The sequence below is a fragment of the Artemia franciscana genome, chromosome 16 (genome assembly GCF_032884065.1).
Source record: "Artemia franciscana chromosome 16, ASM3288406v1, whole genome shotgun sequence".
Lineage (NCBI taxonomy): Eukaryota > Metazoa > Arthropoda > Branchiopoda > Anostraca > Artemiidae > Artemia > Artemia franciscana.
In genome coordinates, this window is record NC_088878.1 from 15,673,360 (window position 1) to 15,688,039 (window position 14,680).

General features: G+C 34.8%; 1 protein-coding gene across 1 annotated transcript in view; it reads right to left on the bottom strand.

Annotated features, from left to right (window-relative positions):
- The window catches only part of LOC136037124 (collagen alpha-2(IV) chain-like), a 131,166-nt gene that overhangs the window by 93,906 nt on the left and 22,580 nt on the right, over nt 1-14,680 (bottom strand). The window contains exon 3 of the mRNA XM_065719609.1: nt 7,667-7,771. Coding sequence (XP_065575681.1) covers nt 7,667-7,771 — 105 coding nt within the window. The remainder of the gene's footprint in view (nt 1-7,666; nt 7,772-14,680) is intronic.

A 14,680-nucleotide genomic window follows, 5' to 3' on the forward strand; every position in this document is an offset into this window, starting at 1 on the left:
TTTTCTTGCTAGTCGTTTGTTATAAAGGTGACTTAATAATGCCATTCCGAAGTAGCATAACGCGCCCAAAAATCGCAATTTGGGTAGAATCATCAAAATCTAGGCAGGAAAATAACTAGGGGGCATGGGCACCCCCTCCCTTAAACTGCCAGCAATAGCACCTGCAATAAAGGTGCTTATTGACAGGTGGTAATAAAATTTTGAGGCGCAGGTTACCTTATTGTCTTGAATTTCTATCATGTAAATGACCTGGAATTCCAAAAAGCAAACAGTATAAAGAAGAGTCTCATTTATAAGACACCCGACTCTGGTTTGTGGCTTTGGTAATAGAAATTAATTACTTTATTTTTTTTTTTATGCGCATTATCTTTCAAGTGCCGATCCATCCAGAATTATCGTTTTGCCTAAGACGGTAAAGTCAAAGAAGTAAAAATAATAAAACAAATATTATTGTAAGTTATTTTAACTACACATGTCAATTTTTTTAATTATTTAATGGATGACTGAATTTTTATTTGCAGCTCCTCAAGCTAGCAAGGACAAATTCCCCATGGAATCTTTTATATTCAATCCACATTTTTAAGGCTAAGTTTAGGAGAGATGCGAAGTTAAATCTATATTTGATGCCCTATTTTAGTAAAAACTCATGTTAATTTCGCCAGTTTCTTTGCCTAAGTTGGAAAAGATCTCTTTATAAGGTTTATTGTCAATATATCCAAAAACTAAAAAAAGTAAAAAAAATAAATTTAAAAAACAATTTCTTTTGCGGAATGGAAAGAGCGAAGTTGAAACTTAAAACAAGCAAAAATTAATGCCTCGCGTTTTATGTAACTTATTTTTGAAACTGTTTCTACCAAGCGCTTTACTGAAAACTAAGCTACCTAGAGTGTTTTTAGAATTAAAACCGTGGAATATAAAACTTATTGATTTTATGGCAGGTAAAATACTACTAAGAGCTTCATGAATTATCCTTTTATTTTCTGCAGGCCACTTAAGGGTTTTCCTGTTTATATTTCAGTTTTGTTGCGTAAATTTTGTGTTTTCAGTAAAGCGCTTGTTTTTCAGAGCCTTACAAATATAGGGAATTGTCACAAGCCAGCTTGTTTGAAACGGTATTTCAAAATGTGTTGTGTACACCACGAAGCAGCTATTTTTGTTTGTTATAAGTGTCAAATTCGCTCTTTACTTTCACCAGAAAAGCTTCGTGTTTTTCGAATAATGAAAGGAAAGAAAGAAAGAAAGAAAATGAAAGAGGAAAAAACAATAGATTTGCCCCTCATTTGGATAATAAATATATATATATATATATATATATATATATATATATATATATATATATATATATATATATATATATATATATATATATATATATATATATATATATATATATATATATATATATATATATATATATATATATATATATATATATATATATATATATATATATATATATATATATATATATATATATATATATATATATATATATATATATATATATATATATATATATATATATATATATATATATATATATATATATATATATATATATATATATATATATATATATATATATATGTATAGATATATAGCCGCACCCCCTCAATTATTGTGAATTGAAACGATTAGCCTAGCTTAGGACTCACAAAGTCACTAAAACGAGCCTAGTTCTGTTCGTCACCAGACGATTTATATATAAATAATGAGGAAGACCACACTGCCTTTCCATAATACAACCACAGAAGAGAGAATAATGAGGACTTTTTTCCCAAGACAGTGAACCAACAAAACCTATTTGAATATTTCGGCCCTATACCTAAAGGCCGTCTTCAGCAAAGAAAATAATAAACAATAAAACACTTACAATAAAAGTTTTCGGTTAAAAATCCATTATTTTTTTAAAATAGCCTGGGCATCATTACTTCTTAACGAAAAGTTCAGCCAAGACTGTGTGATAAAAGCTAACATTTTACAAGCTAAAAAGGTTCATTCATTGAACTAACTGTATTTATTAAAAAATGGAATAATTTCTTATTGCGTTATTTGCCTTCTCTACAGCTAATCTTGTAGTTCTTTTGGGATTGGGCTTGTTTTTATTCGTTCCTATTTTTATTTTATTTCGAATTAGATTATTTTCTATAATTAATTTTGTGTACATAGGGATGAGTGTGTATTTACCCAAGTCTCTATTTAGGGATGTATTATTATTTAAGTTTCGTTTGATTTCGATTGCCTCGCGGACAGTTTGTTTGATTCCTAGGTCATTGCTAATTAGAATTGTTTCATCAAAGAGAACATAATGGTTTGCATTTTCAAAAATATGATTGCTTAAAGCTGAATCGAAAGATATGGAGTTATTTCTAGATTTTAATGCTTTTTCAATACTTTCTTTGTGTTGCTGTAATCTTGTTCCTAAATTTTGGTGGGTTCGACCGATGTAATAATTTCCACAACTACATGGTTTTTGATACACCCCTCTTCTACGAGTAACTGGGGTTTTGTCCTTACCAGAATTGAGAAGATTCATTATACTTAAATTACTTGTGAATACAACACGTAAATTGTTTTTTAAACATTTTTTTAAAACTTTTTTTTAAACCCACAAGAACGATTTACCTACCTTATATTCCGAAAATTACTTCAAAACTGAAAAAAGTTTGTTTAAAAAACAATTTACGTGTCGTATTCACAAGTAATTTAAGTATAATGAATCTTCTCAATTCTGGTAACCCCAGTTACTCGTAAAAGAGGGGTGTATCAAATACCATGTAGTTGTGGAAATTATTACATTGGTTGAACCCACCAAAATTTAGGATCAAGATTACAGCAACACAAAGAAAGTATTGACAAAGCATTAAAATCTAGAAATAACTCCATATCTTTCGATTCAGCTTTAAGCAATCATATTTTTGAAAATGCAAACCATTATGTTCTCTTTGATGAAACAATTCTAATTAGCAATGACCTAGGAATCAAACAAACTGTCCGCGAGGCAATCGAAATCAAACGAAACTTAAATAATAATACATCCCTAAATAGAGACTTGGGTGAATACACACTCAACCCTATGTACACAAAATTAATTATAGAAAATAATCCAATTCAAAACAAAACAGAAATAGGAACGAATAAAAACAAACCCAATCCCAAAAGAACTACAAGATTAGCTGTAGAGAAGGCAAATATCGCAATAAGAAATTATTCCGATTTTTAATAAATACAGTTAGTTCAATGAATGAACCTTTTTAGCTTGTAAAATGTTAGCTTTTATCACACAGTCTTGGCTCAACTTTTCGTTAAGAAGTAATGATGCAAAGGCTATTTTTGAAAAAGAATGGATTTTTAACCGAAAACTTTTATTGTAAGTGTTTTATTGTTTATTATTTTCTTTGCTGAAGACGGCCCTTAGATATAGGGCCGAAATATTCAAATAGGTTTTTTTGGTTCACTGTCTTGGGAAAAAAGTCCTCATTATTCTTTCTTCTGCAGTTGTACGATTTATATAACTTATTAAGGGGGCTGACAGGACGAATATTTAATATGGGGGATATTAAACTTCAGATTTTGACTTCTTTTTTTACCAAAAAAAGAAGATTATGATATTACCCTGTTCATGCTTTCAAGCTTGAAAGCCTTTTCGCTCAAGAAACGGCACTCAAATTATTATTTTTGAGTGCCATATGACTCATTATGATGGTGTTATCAAACCAAGTTTATAAAAAAGCCCATAAATATAAAATTAGTTTTCAAATGAGCCCTCAAACAGGTCTCCATGATGGTTCAGTGCACTAGCGGCAGATAAAAAGAAATCAAGGAAAAAATCTGTGCTTTCCATGCAAAAGTGTTTTTTGGTTGTTCACGGCGGGGTGGGGGGTTGTAACCCAACATCACTTCTGAGGGATTTCAAATTCTTTTTTGGAATTCCTGTAAATTTGTTTTCGCAATAACGTTTTATTATGATTAGCCGAAATAATAGTTATTCCTAAGCCAGCTGCAAATTGAATTTTTTTTTCTCACTATACTGTATTGTTTTTCAAAACACGTTTTTAAACTTTTGGTTGCTATCAATGGTTCTCTCTTTACTAGGTTGTTGCTATTGCTGCAACCATGATTCCGTCTGGTTGCATCTTCTAGATCCTAAGCAACTGAATCCATAGTTTTCATTTCTTTCCTTTTATATAAATAAGTTTCTCTCATCTTCCCTTTCATGTCTTCTCTATCCCCTTACTTTCCTCTTTTTTTTGTAAGATCTATCAACCATAAATTTTCTATACAAGACCTTTTCCCCTTCTACCAAACTCAAAGATTTTAATGTGGAGATCTTTTATCAGGTAATTGGAGTTCACCCAGAATAATGCAGATTTTGTCTGCTGACCATGTGCCTCTGAACATGGGGTCCCCCCCCCCTAAATAAACACTCCGATCAGAGTGGCTGCAACTTTTTGCAGCTGAAGAAGCCCACCTCAGTAATATCAGTATCTGGATCAAATGAGATTCCAGGCCTAGGGTCGGTTGGGCTAGCAACCATCCATAGAAATAAGCGCTACGAATACTGACAAAATGGCCTTGGACCCGGACTTCCTTTTAAGATCTTGACCATCGCACGTCAACAGACGTTCTGCTGACGATGTCAGAAAGACTGATAAATTAAATCTTTTGGACCAAACGGTGCTTCAAATAGCCCCCTAGAATGTATTGGCTTTGAATGCACCTGCGTCAAAGAACCTACTTTCTGAAGAGCTTTACAAGAATAAATTGGCGATTACCGGGCTCACAGGAATCCGTCTTACCGGAAACGTAGAAGAGCAAATAGGCAACAATCACTCATTGCTCTGGTCTGGAAGGAGTACTAGAAGGAACGGCGTTGGCCTCGCGCTAACTAGCCACGCAAGAAAGGCATTACCCTTGCACGAAGCCGTATCTGACAGACTAATGAAGGCCCGTATGCTAAGCCCCAACCAACGTTTCCGATGACACAACCAAGGAAGAGGTCTACTCAGGTCTGACCAGATGTCTCACGACAGTGTCTTCCTACGATATAACTGTTCGTCTAGGTGACTTCAATGCCACAATGCGTGATGATATAGGTGTTTGGCATGGCACAAATGGTCCTGTATTCCCCGACCAATTTAATAATAATGGTATTTGCCTACTAGAACCATGCCGTTCCCACGCTTATTATTGCAAATACCTACTTTCAACACAAAACTATCCACCAGGGCACGTGGTATAGCAATGACGGTTGCACATCGAAGATGATCGACCTTGTCATTATTACTAAACACTGGAAATCATCACTGAAAAACTGCAAGACTTACAGATCAGCAGAGCTCGGAAATGCCGATCACAGGCTTGTGTGCGCTGAAGTTCAGCTTAGCCTCCAAGCACAGCGATGGGAAAGAAGGCCAGTCGCTACAGATATTGAGACACTTAAGGAACCAGACACTTGTCTGAAGTATAGTATTGAGGTATTGAATCGCTTCGAGCTCCTTAGCACACTTAGTACCAGCAAAGGTGCCTGAAAGCATTTTAAATCGCAGACAAGTGAAGCACCACAACTGGTGCTCGGCAAAAGAAGTTTTCCAAAGAAATCGTAGCTAACTAATGAAACGCTGGAGGTCATAGAGCAAAGACGGGGGGTAGGACTCTTTGGGGATATGGCCAATTATCAAAGCCTTAATGGAGTGCGGAACAGACTCATTCACCTGGACTGAACTCAGTTCATTGCAAGGAAAGCAGATGAAATTGAACAAGCAGCAAAAAAAATATAACATGGGTACCCTGTTCAAACATCTCCGAGATCTAACAGAATATAAAACTCCTAATTTGGGACCTGTCCCATCCAGGGATGGGACACTTCTTTCTGACGAAGCTTCCCATCTTGAGCAGTAGAAGGACCACTTTAACTCACTCCTAAATATTGCCTGCCCGTCTGTTTCTCCAAATGATAGTCTCACCCAGTCTAGCAGTCAAAGAAATGAAGCAGATGCTCCTCCAGATGAGCCCTCAGCCCTTCGGAAGTCGAAAATGCAGTTAAAAGGCTCAATAATAAAGCTGCTGGTATCTGTTGCTTAAGCTCCGAACTGTTGAAACTTGTAGGTAGTACTATGCTTTTGTTCCTCCACACTCTATTCTCCATAATCTGGCAAGCTGAGATAGTCCCCGAAGATTGGCGGAAGGTTGTCATTTTCCCCTCATTGAAGAAGAAAGGAAAATTTTCTCAATAATCTTGATGAATCGATGTCGGACTATTATTTGTAGAATTCGTCGACCAGGGCAAGCTTCTTTTATGTCGGACCATTCAACTATCGAACAGGTTTTCAAGATTCGACAGATAAAAGAAAAAGCTACGGAGTTCCGACGTAAGGCTTCTTTTTTTTTTACTTCGTCAACTTCCTGCGTTTGACTCAGTGAACCAAGAAGCTGTTTGGCAGATTCTAGAATTGATTGGCCTTTCTGAGAAATATTGTAGACTCTTCAAAGCTCTAGACCATCTTACAGAGAGCTTTGTTCATGTCAACTGCCGGCAAAGTCCTTTCTTACAAATCATGACAACTCTTCAATGCCTTTATAGACCACGTTATAACAAAGGCAACTTCACGTGTCTGTTCTGGGCTCAAAAGATCGCGTCATCTCAGATACCGATTTTGCTGATGAAAGTGCCATCCTAGTGGACTCCATGCATCAGTAGCTGTAGGCGCTTCGAATCTTACTAGAAGAGGCCGCAAATGTGGGACTGCAGATGAACTGGCGTAATACAAAAATTATGACTATAGACCCGTCTTCTCCTGCTGTCAATTCTCTAGTTAGCCTAGACAGAACAACTATCATTGACGTTGTCCGAAGGCTCAGCTACCAGGGATTTACAATTTCCTCAGATGGATCACTTTCCAAGAGTTGCAAGCAAGAATATCAAAAGCGTAAGCAAGGATAAAAATTATTAAGAAACTTCTACAACTTTTTATCTGAGCCCTGAAATTTCAATATACTCTGAGACACAAGGCAAATACATGAATTTTTATATAGATTTCTCCTAGACTATTCTAAAATATATGCTTTTAATTAGTAGCAAGATATTAAAAAAAAATTATCGAAATTTCTCACGTCAGGATTATCTCCATGGGCAAGGCGGACATAATTTTTTCTCATTCCAGGGTCAGTTCAAATGTCACAAATGGAGACAGGATAATATAAAAAAAAATTTAGAGCTTAAATGGAGTGTGAAAAAGAATTCTAATTTAAAAAGCATATTTTAAAATAAAAAAATCACATGTGTATCGTTTGTATTTGAATATCCAATCAATTTTGAGGAGAAAATTAATTTCTAAAAGTTACTGAAAGTTAAGAAAAACTAAAGCTATTGCATACTTTATATAAGAGTTGGACTCCATGAGCTAAATTCCACTTGAATATGGTGCCCACGAGATGAACAGTTTAGAAATAAATTTTATACAATTCAAATATTTTCAATCACAAATACAAGAAAAATTACGCTGTATTTACCTGATATTTTATAAAGATGAGAAAAGAAGCTTTTTTGGGGATAATATTTTTAGAAATAGATTACTACGAAACTTTTGGCTTCAAATTTGCTTTTGGTCTTCACAGACAGTTGATATGCCCCTTGCCCTCTCCCACAGAAATTACGTTTACTTACTCTACTTCCTTTTTCCGCATAGCACTTTGGAAGGCCGCAATCACCGGGTCGTCCTGGGAACCGATTTTGACTTTGTCCAAAGCCGGCTGATCCATCGTCAAATTGCTGAAAAATTCAAAAACTAGTATTTAATTGTCTTCAAGGAACTATCATGCAACTTTGAGATGGGAAAATACATTTATGCAGCACTTAGACGCATAGGATTTTCACAAAATCTTTAGAGGATTTTACTACTGTTTCCAATTTGAAATCTTTTCAAGATAACCAATAAAATTATTAGAGAGATCCCAAAGATATTTTAGCCTCCCCTCCAAAAATAACCTTTTGAGATATACTGAAAGTTGTTGCTTGAAAATAGCTACAAAATCATATACGTGTAAATTTAGCATTATAGATATAACGACTGAACAAAAAGATAATTGTAAAAGTGGCTATCCTGAGGAGAACAGTAAAGGGCATAGAAAAACGAAAATAAGGAAAAGCACCAAATAAAATGGTAAAGTAAAGCTTTCCTGAACCTGGATTCCACAGAGATTTGATGGTTCCAGATGAAAATTTTAGCGAAACGAATTGACTATTTGTGTTTTTGAGAATTCGGGATATGAGAATAAGCTTTAAATAGACCTTATAGAATTTAAACGCTTCCAAAAATTATGGTTTTTACAGGACTGAACGAGCACTTTGCCACATATCTCTCATAGAACAGTAAAGGGCATAGAAAAACGAAAATAAGGAAAAACGTTTTTCCTGAACAGGACTAAACGAGCAATTTGCCACACATCTCACTAGAAATTCAATATTAAACAATGCATTTTTTTTACGTAAGGACTTTTTTTTTCAATTTAGTTTTCAATTTAGATTTTTCTCACTTTTTATACTTACACTAAGTGTTCCATCAAAATTGTATTTTAACTTTAATTTGACGGTTGGCTTGTCTTTACAAAGTGATATTACAACTATATGAGCCTCCCAGGGGTCAAATTGATAAGGCTCAGTTTCTATATCTTGCTCAGGTACTTACGTGTTAGAGCAACCACACTTTGTTCTTGATCTGTAATAAAACCTGTTTTCTGTGTTTACTCGGAGATAATCAGCTTAGCCTGAACAAGATGAAGCACTATGCCGGTATATTTTTATGAAATATTTAATATATAGAGGTGGTTATGTTAAATATTTAATATAAATCGCTCAGGGTGGCCTGCTTTCCATAATTCTCTCATGTAGTTTCCATAATTTTGTCACTAAAGTATTGCATTTTCATCATATTTTGGTATATTTCATTATGATTAGTCTAAGTTCACTTCTTGGATGTGGTCGCTATAATACGGAAGTACCTTTATTTAAACTTTAGCGTGAGGGTACTTGATTGGCTCTTAATTTGTAAGGTTCCCTAAAACAAAACTAGCACCAAAAGTAAGGAAAATGTCTTAGCCATTAAATGCTAGTAATATTCTCAGAAAGACTTTGACTCCATTAAAATATACACAAACCCTTACGAAACACCAATATATTCTGAATGCTTTTTCCACTATGTGAGTCATCTCAAAATCCAAACTGGTGTTGCATATTATTTTTTTTATGTTTTTTATTTATTTCAGTTAAAGAGTTTCGACTCTGGGACTCATCAAACAGTTCTTGGTAACGAACTGTAAGTAAGGAGCGACGTGGCTCAATAGTAACCGAAACTCTAAAAAACAGAACTTTGATACCGATAGATACATCAAAGGATTGTTTCTTTTGCCATTTATGCTAGGTGTAGGTTTCGAGCTGCTATCTGCAAAAAGGTGGAATTTTGTATCTTTTGCCAGAAGAAAGAACACGAATGCGTGTTTATTTGTTTGTTTTTCGTTTTTTATTTGTTTTTTTCCCCAAGAGTGATTGTATCGACCCACTGGTCCTAGAATATCGAACGAGGGGTCATTCGAACGTAAAGTAAAAGTTTTAGTGCCCTTTTTAAATGACCAAAAAACTGGAGGACAACTAGGTCCCCTCCCCCGCCCTTTTCCCCAAAATCTCGATCAAAATATGAGATAGCCATTTTGTTCAGGATAGTTGAAAGGACCAATAGCTATGCCTATGGGTATAACATGACCCCCCCCCCTCCACAGCCCCAGGGGAAAGGTCTTTAAGTTATAAAATTTGTCCATTGTTTGCGCAGAATTCTTTGCCAGAATTCTTATAAAAAATTCTTGTTATGTCTTATTTTCTCTTTTCCGTCTCAATTCTACGCACAAAATGGTTAAGAGTAATTGTTCGGGGTAAATTTTCACCAGGATTGAATTGTCTAGAAGATATTTCCATGGGGAGGGGGTTTCTCCTTGGAGGTGGGGGCAGATTTCCTGGTATTATTTATAAGCGATCAGAAATTAAATTAAAAAAACAAGTTTTTTCAACTGAAAGTAAGGAGCAGCATTGAAACTTAAAACGACCATAAATTATTACGTGTATAAAGAGGGTTACCCCGTCCTCAACACCTCGCTCTTTACGCTAAAGTTTGAATTATGTCCTAATTCTTTAACAATGACTCTTGAAAGACAAGGGAATTTTAATTAGAACAATAAGATACTTTTTTTAAAGTACTACAAAAACCTTAGCGTAAAGAGCGAGGTGTTGAGGAGAGGGGAGCCCTCTTTATATACGTAATAATTTCTGTTCGTTTTAAGTTTTAATGTTTCTCCTTAATTTCAGTTGAAAACTTGTTCTTTTTAATTTAGTTTTGAAAAAAGGGTACATGCTTACTTAAATTAAGCATAGAATATACTCTTCAAGTTAAGCGAAAACGACTCGTTCTCTCCTGCTTAGTTAAGAACAATGGTAAATGATATTTCCATATGATTTACAAACAATGGTCAGAGGAAAACTGATCAACATATGGTTTAAAGAGTAAAGCCTCCATACAATACACAATAAAAGGGTAAAGATATTCCAACTCACCTGGGAGAATAATTTTATTAGTCATTTCGTTACACCTTTCTTTCTACTTTCATTTTTCACGGTGAAACGACTAAGGTCACACAACTAACTAGGGGGAATCGGAGCAGATGTGGGGTTATAACCTGACGGGTGGTGAGGATAATGAATAACGTTGATCATTAATTTGATTCTATGGATTCTATAATAAAGAATAGGTGACACACAAGGTCACAAGAACTTTTGTTCCTACAGTCATAAACAAGTTTTCCAATTTGAACTACTAGTGGAATAAGTTCTTGCAATAGTTCATCGTCTAGCCTATGGGGAGCAGCTGACCTGTGATATCTTTTATTTTATTAGTTTAGGAAAAAATATGCTAATATTATCAATCAACAAAAGTTTTTAGTTTCCTGTAGAAATGAAAACCATATTTTTTCCACTGTCTTGAAAAGAATTTCCTTGTTTCTACTTTGTGTTCGTTTATTATGAAAAGGTCTTCATCGCTATTTTCAATTCTTCAAACTAGCTTTCCTGCAAATTCCAGTGTAATTTCTTATCAGGAATATAATTCCGCGTTAAAACAAATAACCACCCCCTCCCTATTAAAACAAATGTGTTTATATACAGTCTTTAAAGTTCGGAAATTCGTGATGTTTCAGACAAAAAAAGAACTTCAATCAGCTACAACGTTTCAATCATTTAGTATATTTAATAGCATTTCGATATTTAGGAATTTTTTTTCCAATTAAACTTCTTTGGTTCCATAGCAGCCAAATTTTGCCCAATATTTCAAACAGCTAAATTTCCGAAATCTCGAGATTACCACACAAAAATGCGCACAACAGAAAAAATATGAACCAAATTTGGATTTCACGCAAAATAAATAAATAAAAAACCTGAAACAATCATTCATTCATCATTATTTAATAGAAGAGGCTTAAACTTTCTTGTGTCTTTTTTTTTCAAATGACCCATTGAATTGTATCAGAGATCGTTTGATTTGGATCAAAAGTAAATGCTGTCAGCAATGTCATTATCTTTAATCTTATTTAACCCAGGGAGCTTTCATTCTATTGCACCCTCATAAATTTGAAATAAGAAATGACCGAGCTTGACACACATCAATCTCTATTGAAACGCGCGTCAAATACTTTGAATACAAGTCCATCTGTCTCTAACTATTCAAGTAGGGCTATTGCAAATATACAATGACTAAGCTTAGATACACTAGTGAAGCCGATTTGTAAACTTATATAGATAGACCTTTTTGGAAATTCTAAAATTATTCTCTGACTGGAAATATCTTTCATATCTAGACTTCGCTATAATTGCAAATAATTTTTCTTTATTTTATTTACCGGTTTGTATTTTTTAAGTTTACACCCTCCCCCCTAATTACAAAATAAATTTCCATGTACTCCCAGGTTATATAGCCAAGATTCTGTTTCGAGAGGTAATTTTTGAGGTAAAAGAGGTAAATATCGAAGCAATTTTTGTTAGGGTTTTAAGCATGTTAAAGGTCGCTCAAATAACAACTGCATTTTATATAACTTGCAGTTTCAACAAGAAGTTGCATATCAGCCCCGACCCCACTGTGCATAATAAAAAAAAGCGGTTTTAGCAATTCCAGATACAAGTCACTAAGTTCGACGGAAAATGACAGGTAGGAGTATTAAAACACAATCCCTTTTGAATAACAACAAAAAGAAAAAAAACAATAAACAATTTCTCAGACGCCATCCAATCTACACATGGTAATGTACACAATTATGAAAACTGTACTTATAACGTTTTGATTTCTGACAACAAACTGATTTCCATACAAATTAAATAAATAGTTTTATAAATAGTTAAACAAATAGTTTTTCAACAGAAAGTCAGGAGCATCGTTACAAATGAAACCAAGAGTTTTGAACAGAGCAGGTTGAGGAGTGTGGACCTATCCTCAATCCTTCACTCATCCCCCTAAAATTTCTTCAGTACTTTAAAAAGCTCCTAATTCTTATTTATCGTCCCCTTGTGTTTCAGTAGTCGTTCTTAAAGGATTGGGGAATCAAAGTTATTAGCCCGATGGCCAGCCATGACAAAAAAATAACAGAGAGATAAAATTCAATGAACAGACAACAAACGAGTTAGTGGCCAGTAGAGTGAAAAGATGAAAGACTAAAACAACGCGGATAGCCGTCTTCAGCACAAAACAAACAAAGATAAAAAAAAATAAATTAAACTAAAAACAAATAAAATGATCACCAATATTGTCACAAATGATCCGCCTAGGGAACAGAAGCTATTAGAGTTGTTTCGATGAAGACACCAACGCCACTGAGCAAAAAAGTATAACAATTGAAATGAAGTTAATTATTCAGTTGCGAAATAATTCTCTTGTTACCTATTCTTGAAGCAATTCTTTTTGGTCTAGTAGGTTAATTCCATTTTTTATAATTTTTTACTCAGTTGCTTTGGTGTTCCTATCGAAATAACTCTAATAGCTTCTGTTCCCTAGGTGGATCAATTGTGACGATTGTATTTTAATAATATTGGTGGTCGTTTTATTTCTTTTTAGTTTATTTTAGTTTTTTTTTTTATCTTTGTTCCTTTTGTAATGAAGACGCCTAGCTTACATACAGGCGAAATATCCGCATTGTTTTAGTCTTTCATCTTTTCACTCTACTGGCCGCAGTCTTGTTTGTTGTCTTTTCGTTGAGTTTTTTGCTCTATTTGTTGTTGTTTAAAGAATTGGGAAAAAAAATTCAAACTTTGAGAAAAACTTCTTTTTCTTTTATTTAATTTCTGATCGTTTTTAAAATTTCGCGCAGGTCTAACCAAGACACGATGTGGAGTATAGGTCCCTTAAACGCCCCATTTCTTGCCGATAAATCGTATATATCAATTACTAGCTGTTGGGGTGGTGCTTCGTGCCACACGAACACCTAGTTGGTGGGGGTGCTTCGCGCCCCCCAAGCCCCCCCCGCACGCGTAAGTCGTTACGCGCCACATTAGTTACGCACCATTGTAGTTGTGTCCCTGTGTCCCACCTGTGAATACAGATATATATATATATATATATATATATATATATATATATATATATATATATATATTTAGCTACGTAAAACTTGCGAATATACAACATTCTTGGTTGTCCCATTGTCTGTGCATATAAACAAATTGTCAGGTTTACCGACTCTTGAACATGCAACATATAATTGTCCATGGGAAAAACAATCTGCATTCAGATCTATACCTCATTATTCTAATGATTGCCCTTGAGCTTTGTTGATGGTGATTGCTAATCGAACATCCCTGTGTCCCCGTCGTCATTTATATATCCCCCTGTGCCCCCCGGCGTCCCCGTTGTAGTTGTTTCCTTGTGTCCCGGTTGTCATTTGTGTCCCGGTGTCCCAGTCTGTAATTTCTCTTTGAGTGTCGCGGTCGTCATTTATATTCCCTGTGTCCCGGTGTCCCGGTCGCCATGTTTGTCCCGGTCGTCATTTGTGTTCCGGTGTCCCGGTCTGTAATTTCTCTTTGAGTGTCCTGGTCGTCATTTATATTCCCTGTGTCCCGGTCGTCATTTTATATATATAGATTGTAAATTGATTGGTAGCGTCCAGCTTTTTAATTTTTTTTCGGCTTAAGAATTAAAATGTCAAATTGTAATTAAAATTAGAATGGATACCAATGTTCAGTCAAAAATTTTGATGAGCAGTAGTTTTGTTGAAGAGAGGGTATTATTGTTCATATCGATGGAAATTCTGGGTGACCTATGATCTTCTACGCAGCTGGAGCCACTACAGCCTCAACAGGTTCTCTAATGTTTAAACACGGCACACTGCATACACACGTTAAATACATTGAAACATTGTACATAAATAGGAAAAGAGAAATATTACAATTTAAAATCACTGAAAACAGAACCCCGTTAGAACTTGTCTATCCCCCCCCCAGTCTACTGTCGTGAGAAGATTCATGATGTGCCGTCTCACCTTTTCCCTTTCTGTGCTGGTGGGTAAGTAAATGTAATATTCTATGCTACATAGAAAATTAATACAATGGGAGGAACACTATTACCCCACCTCCCTAGCACCAATAATAAAGATGTAG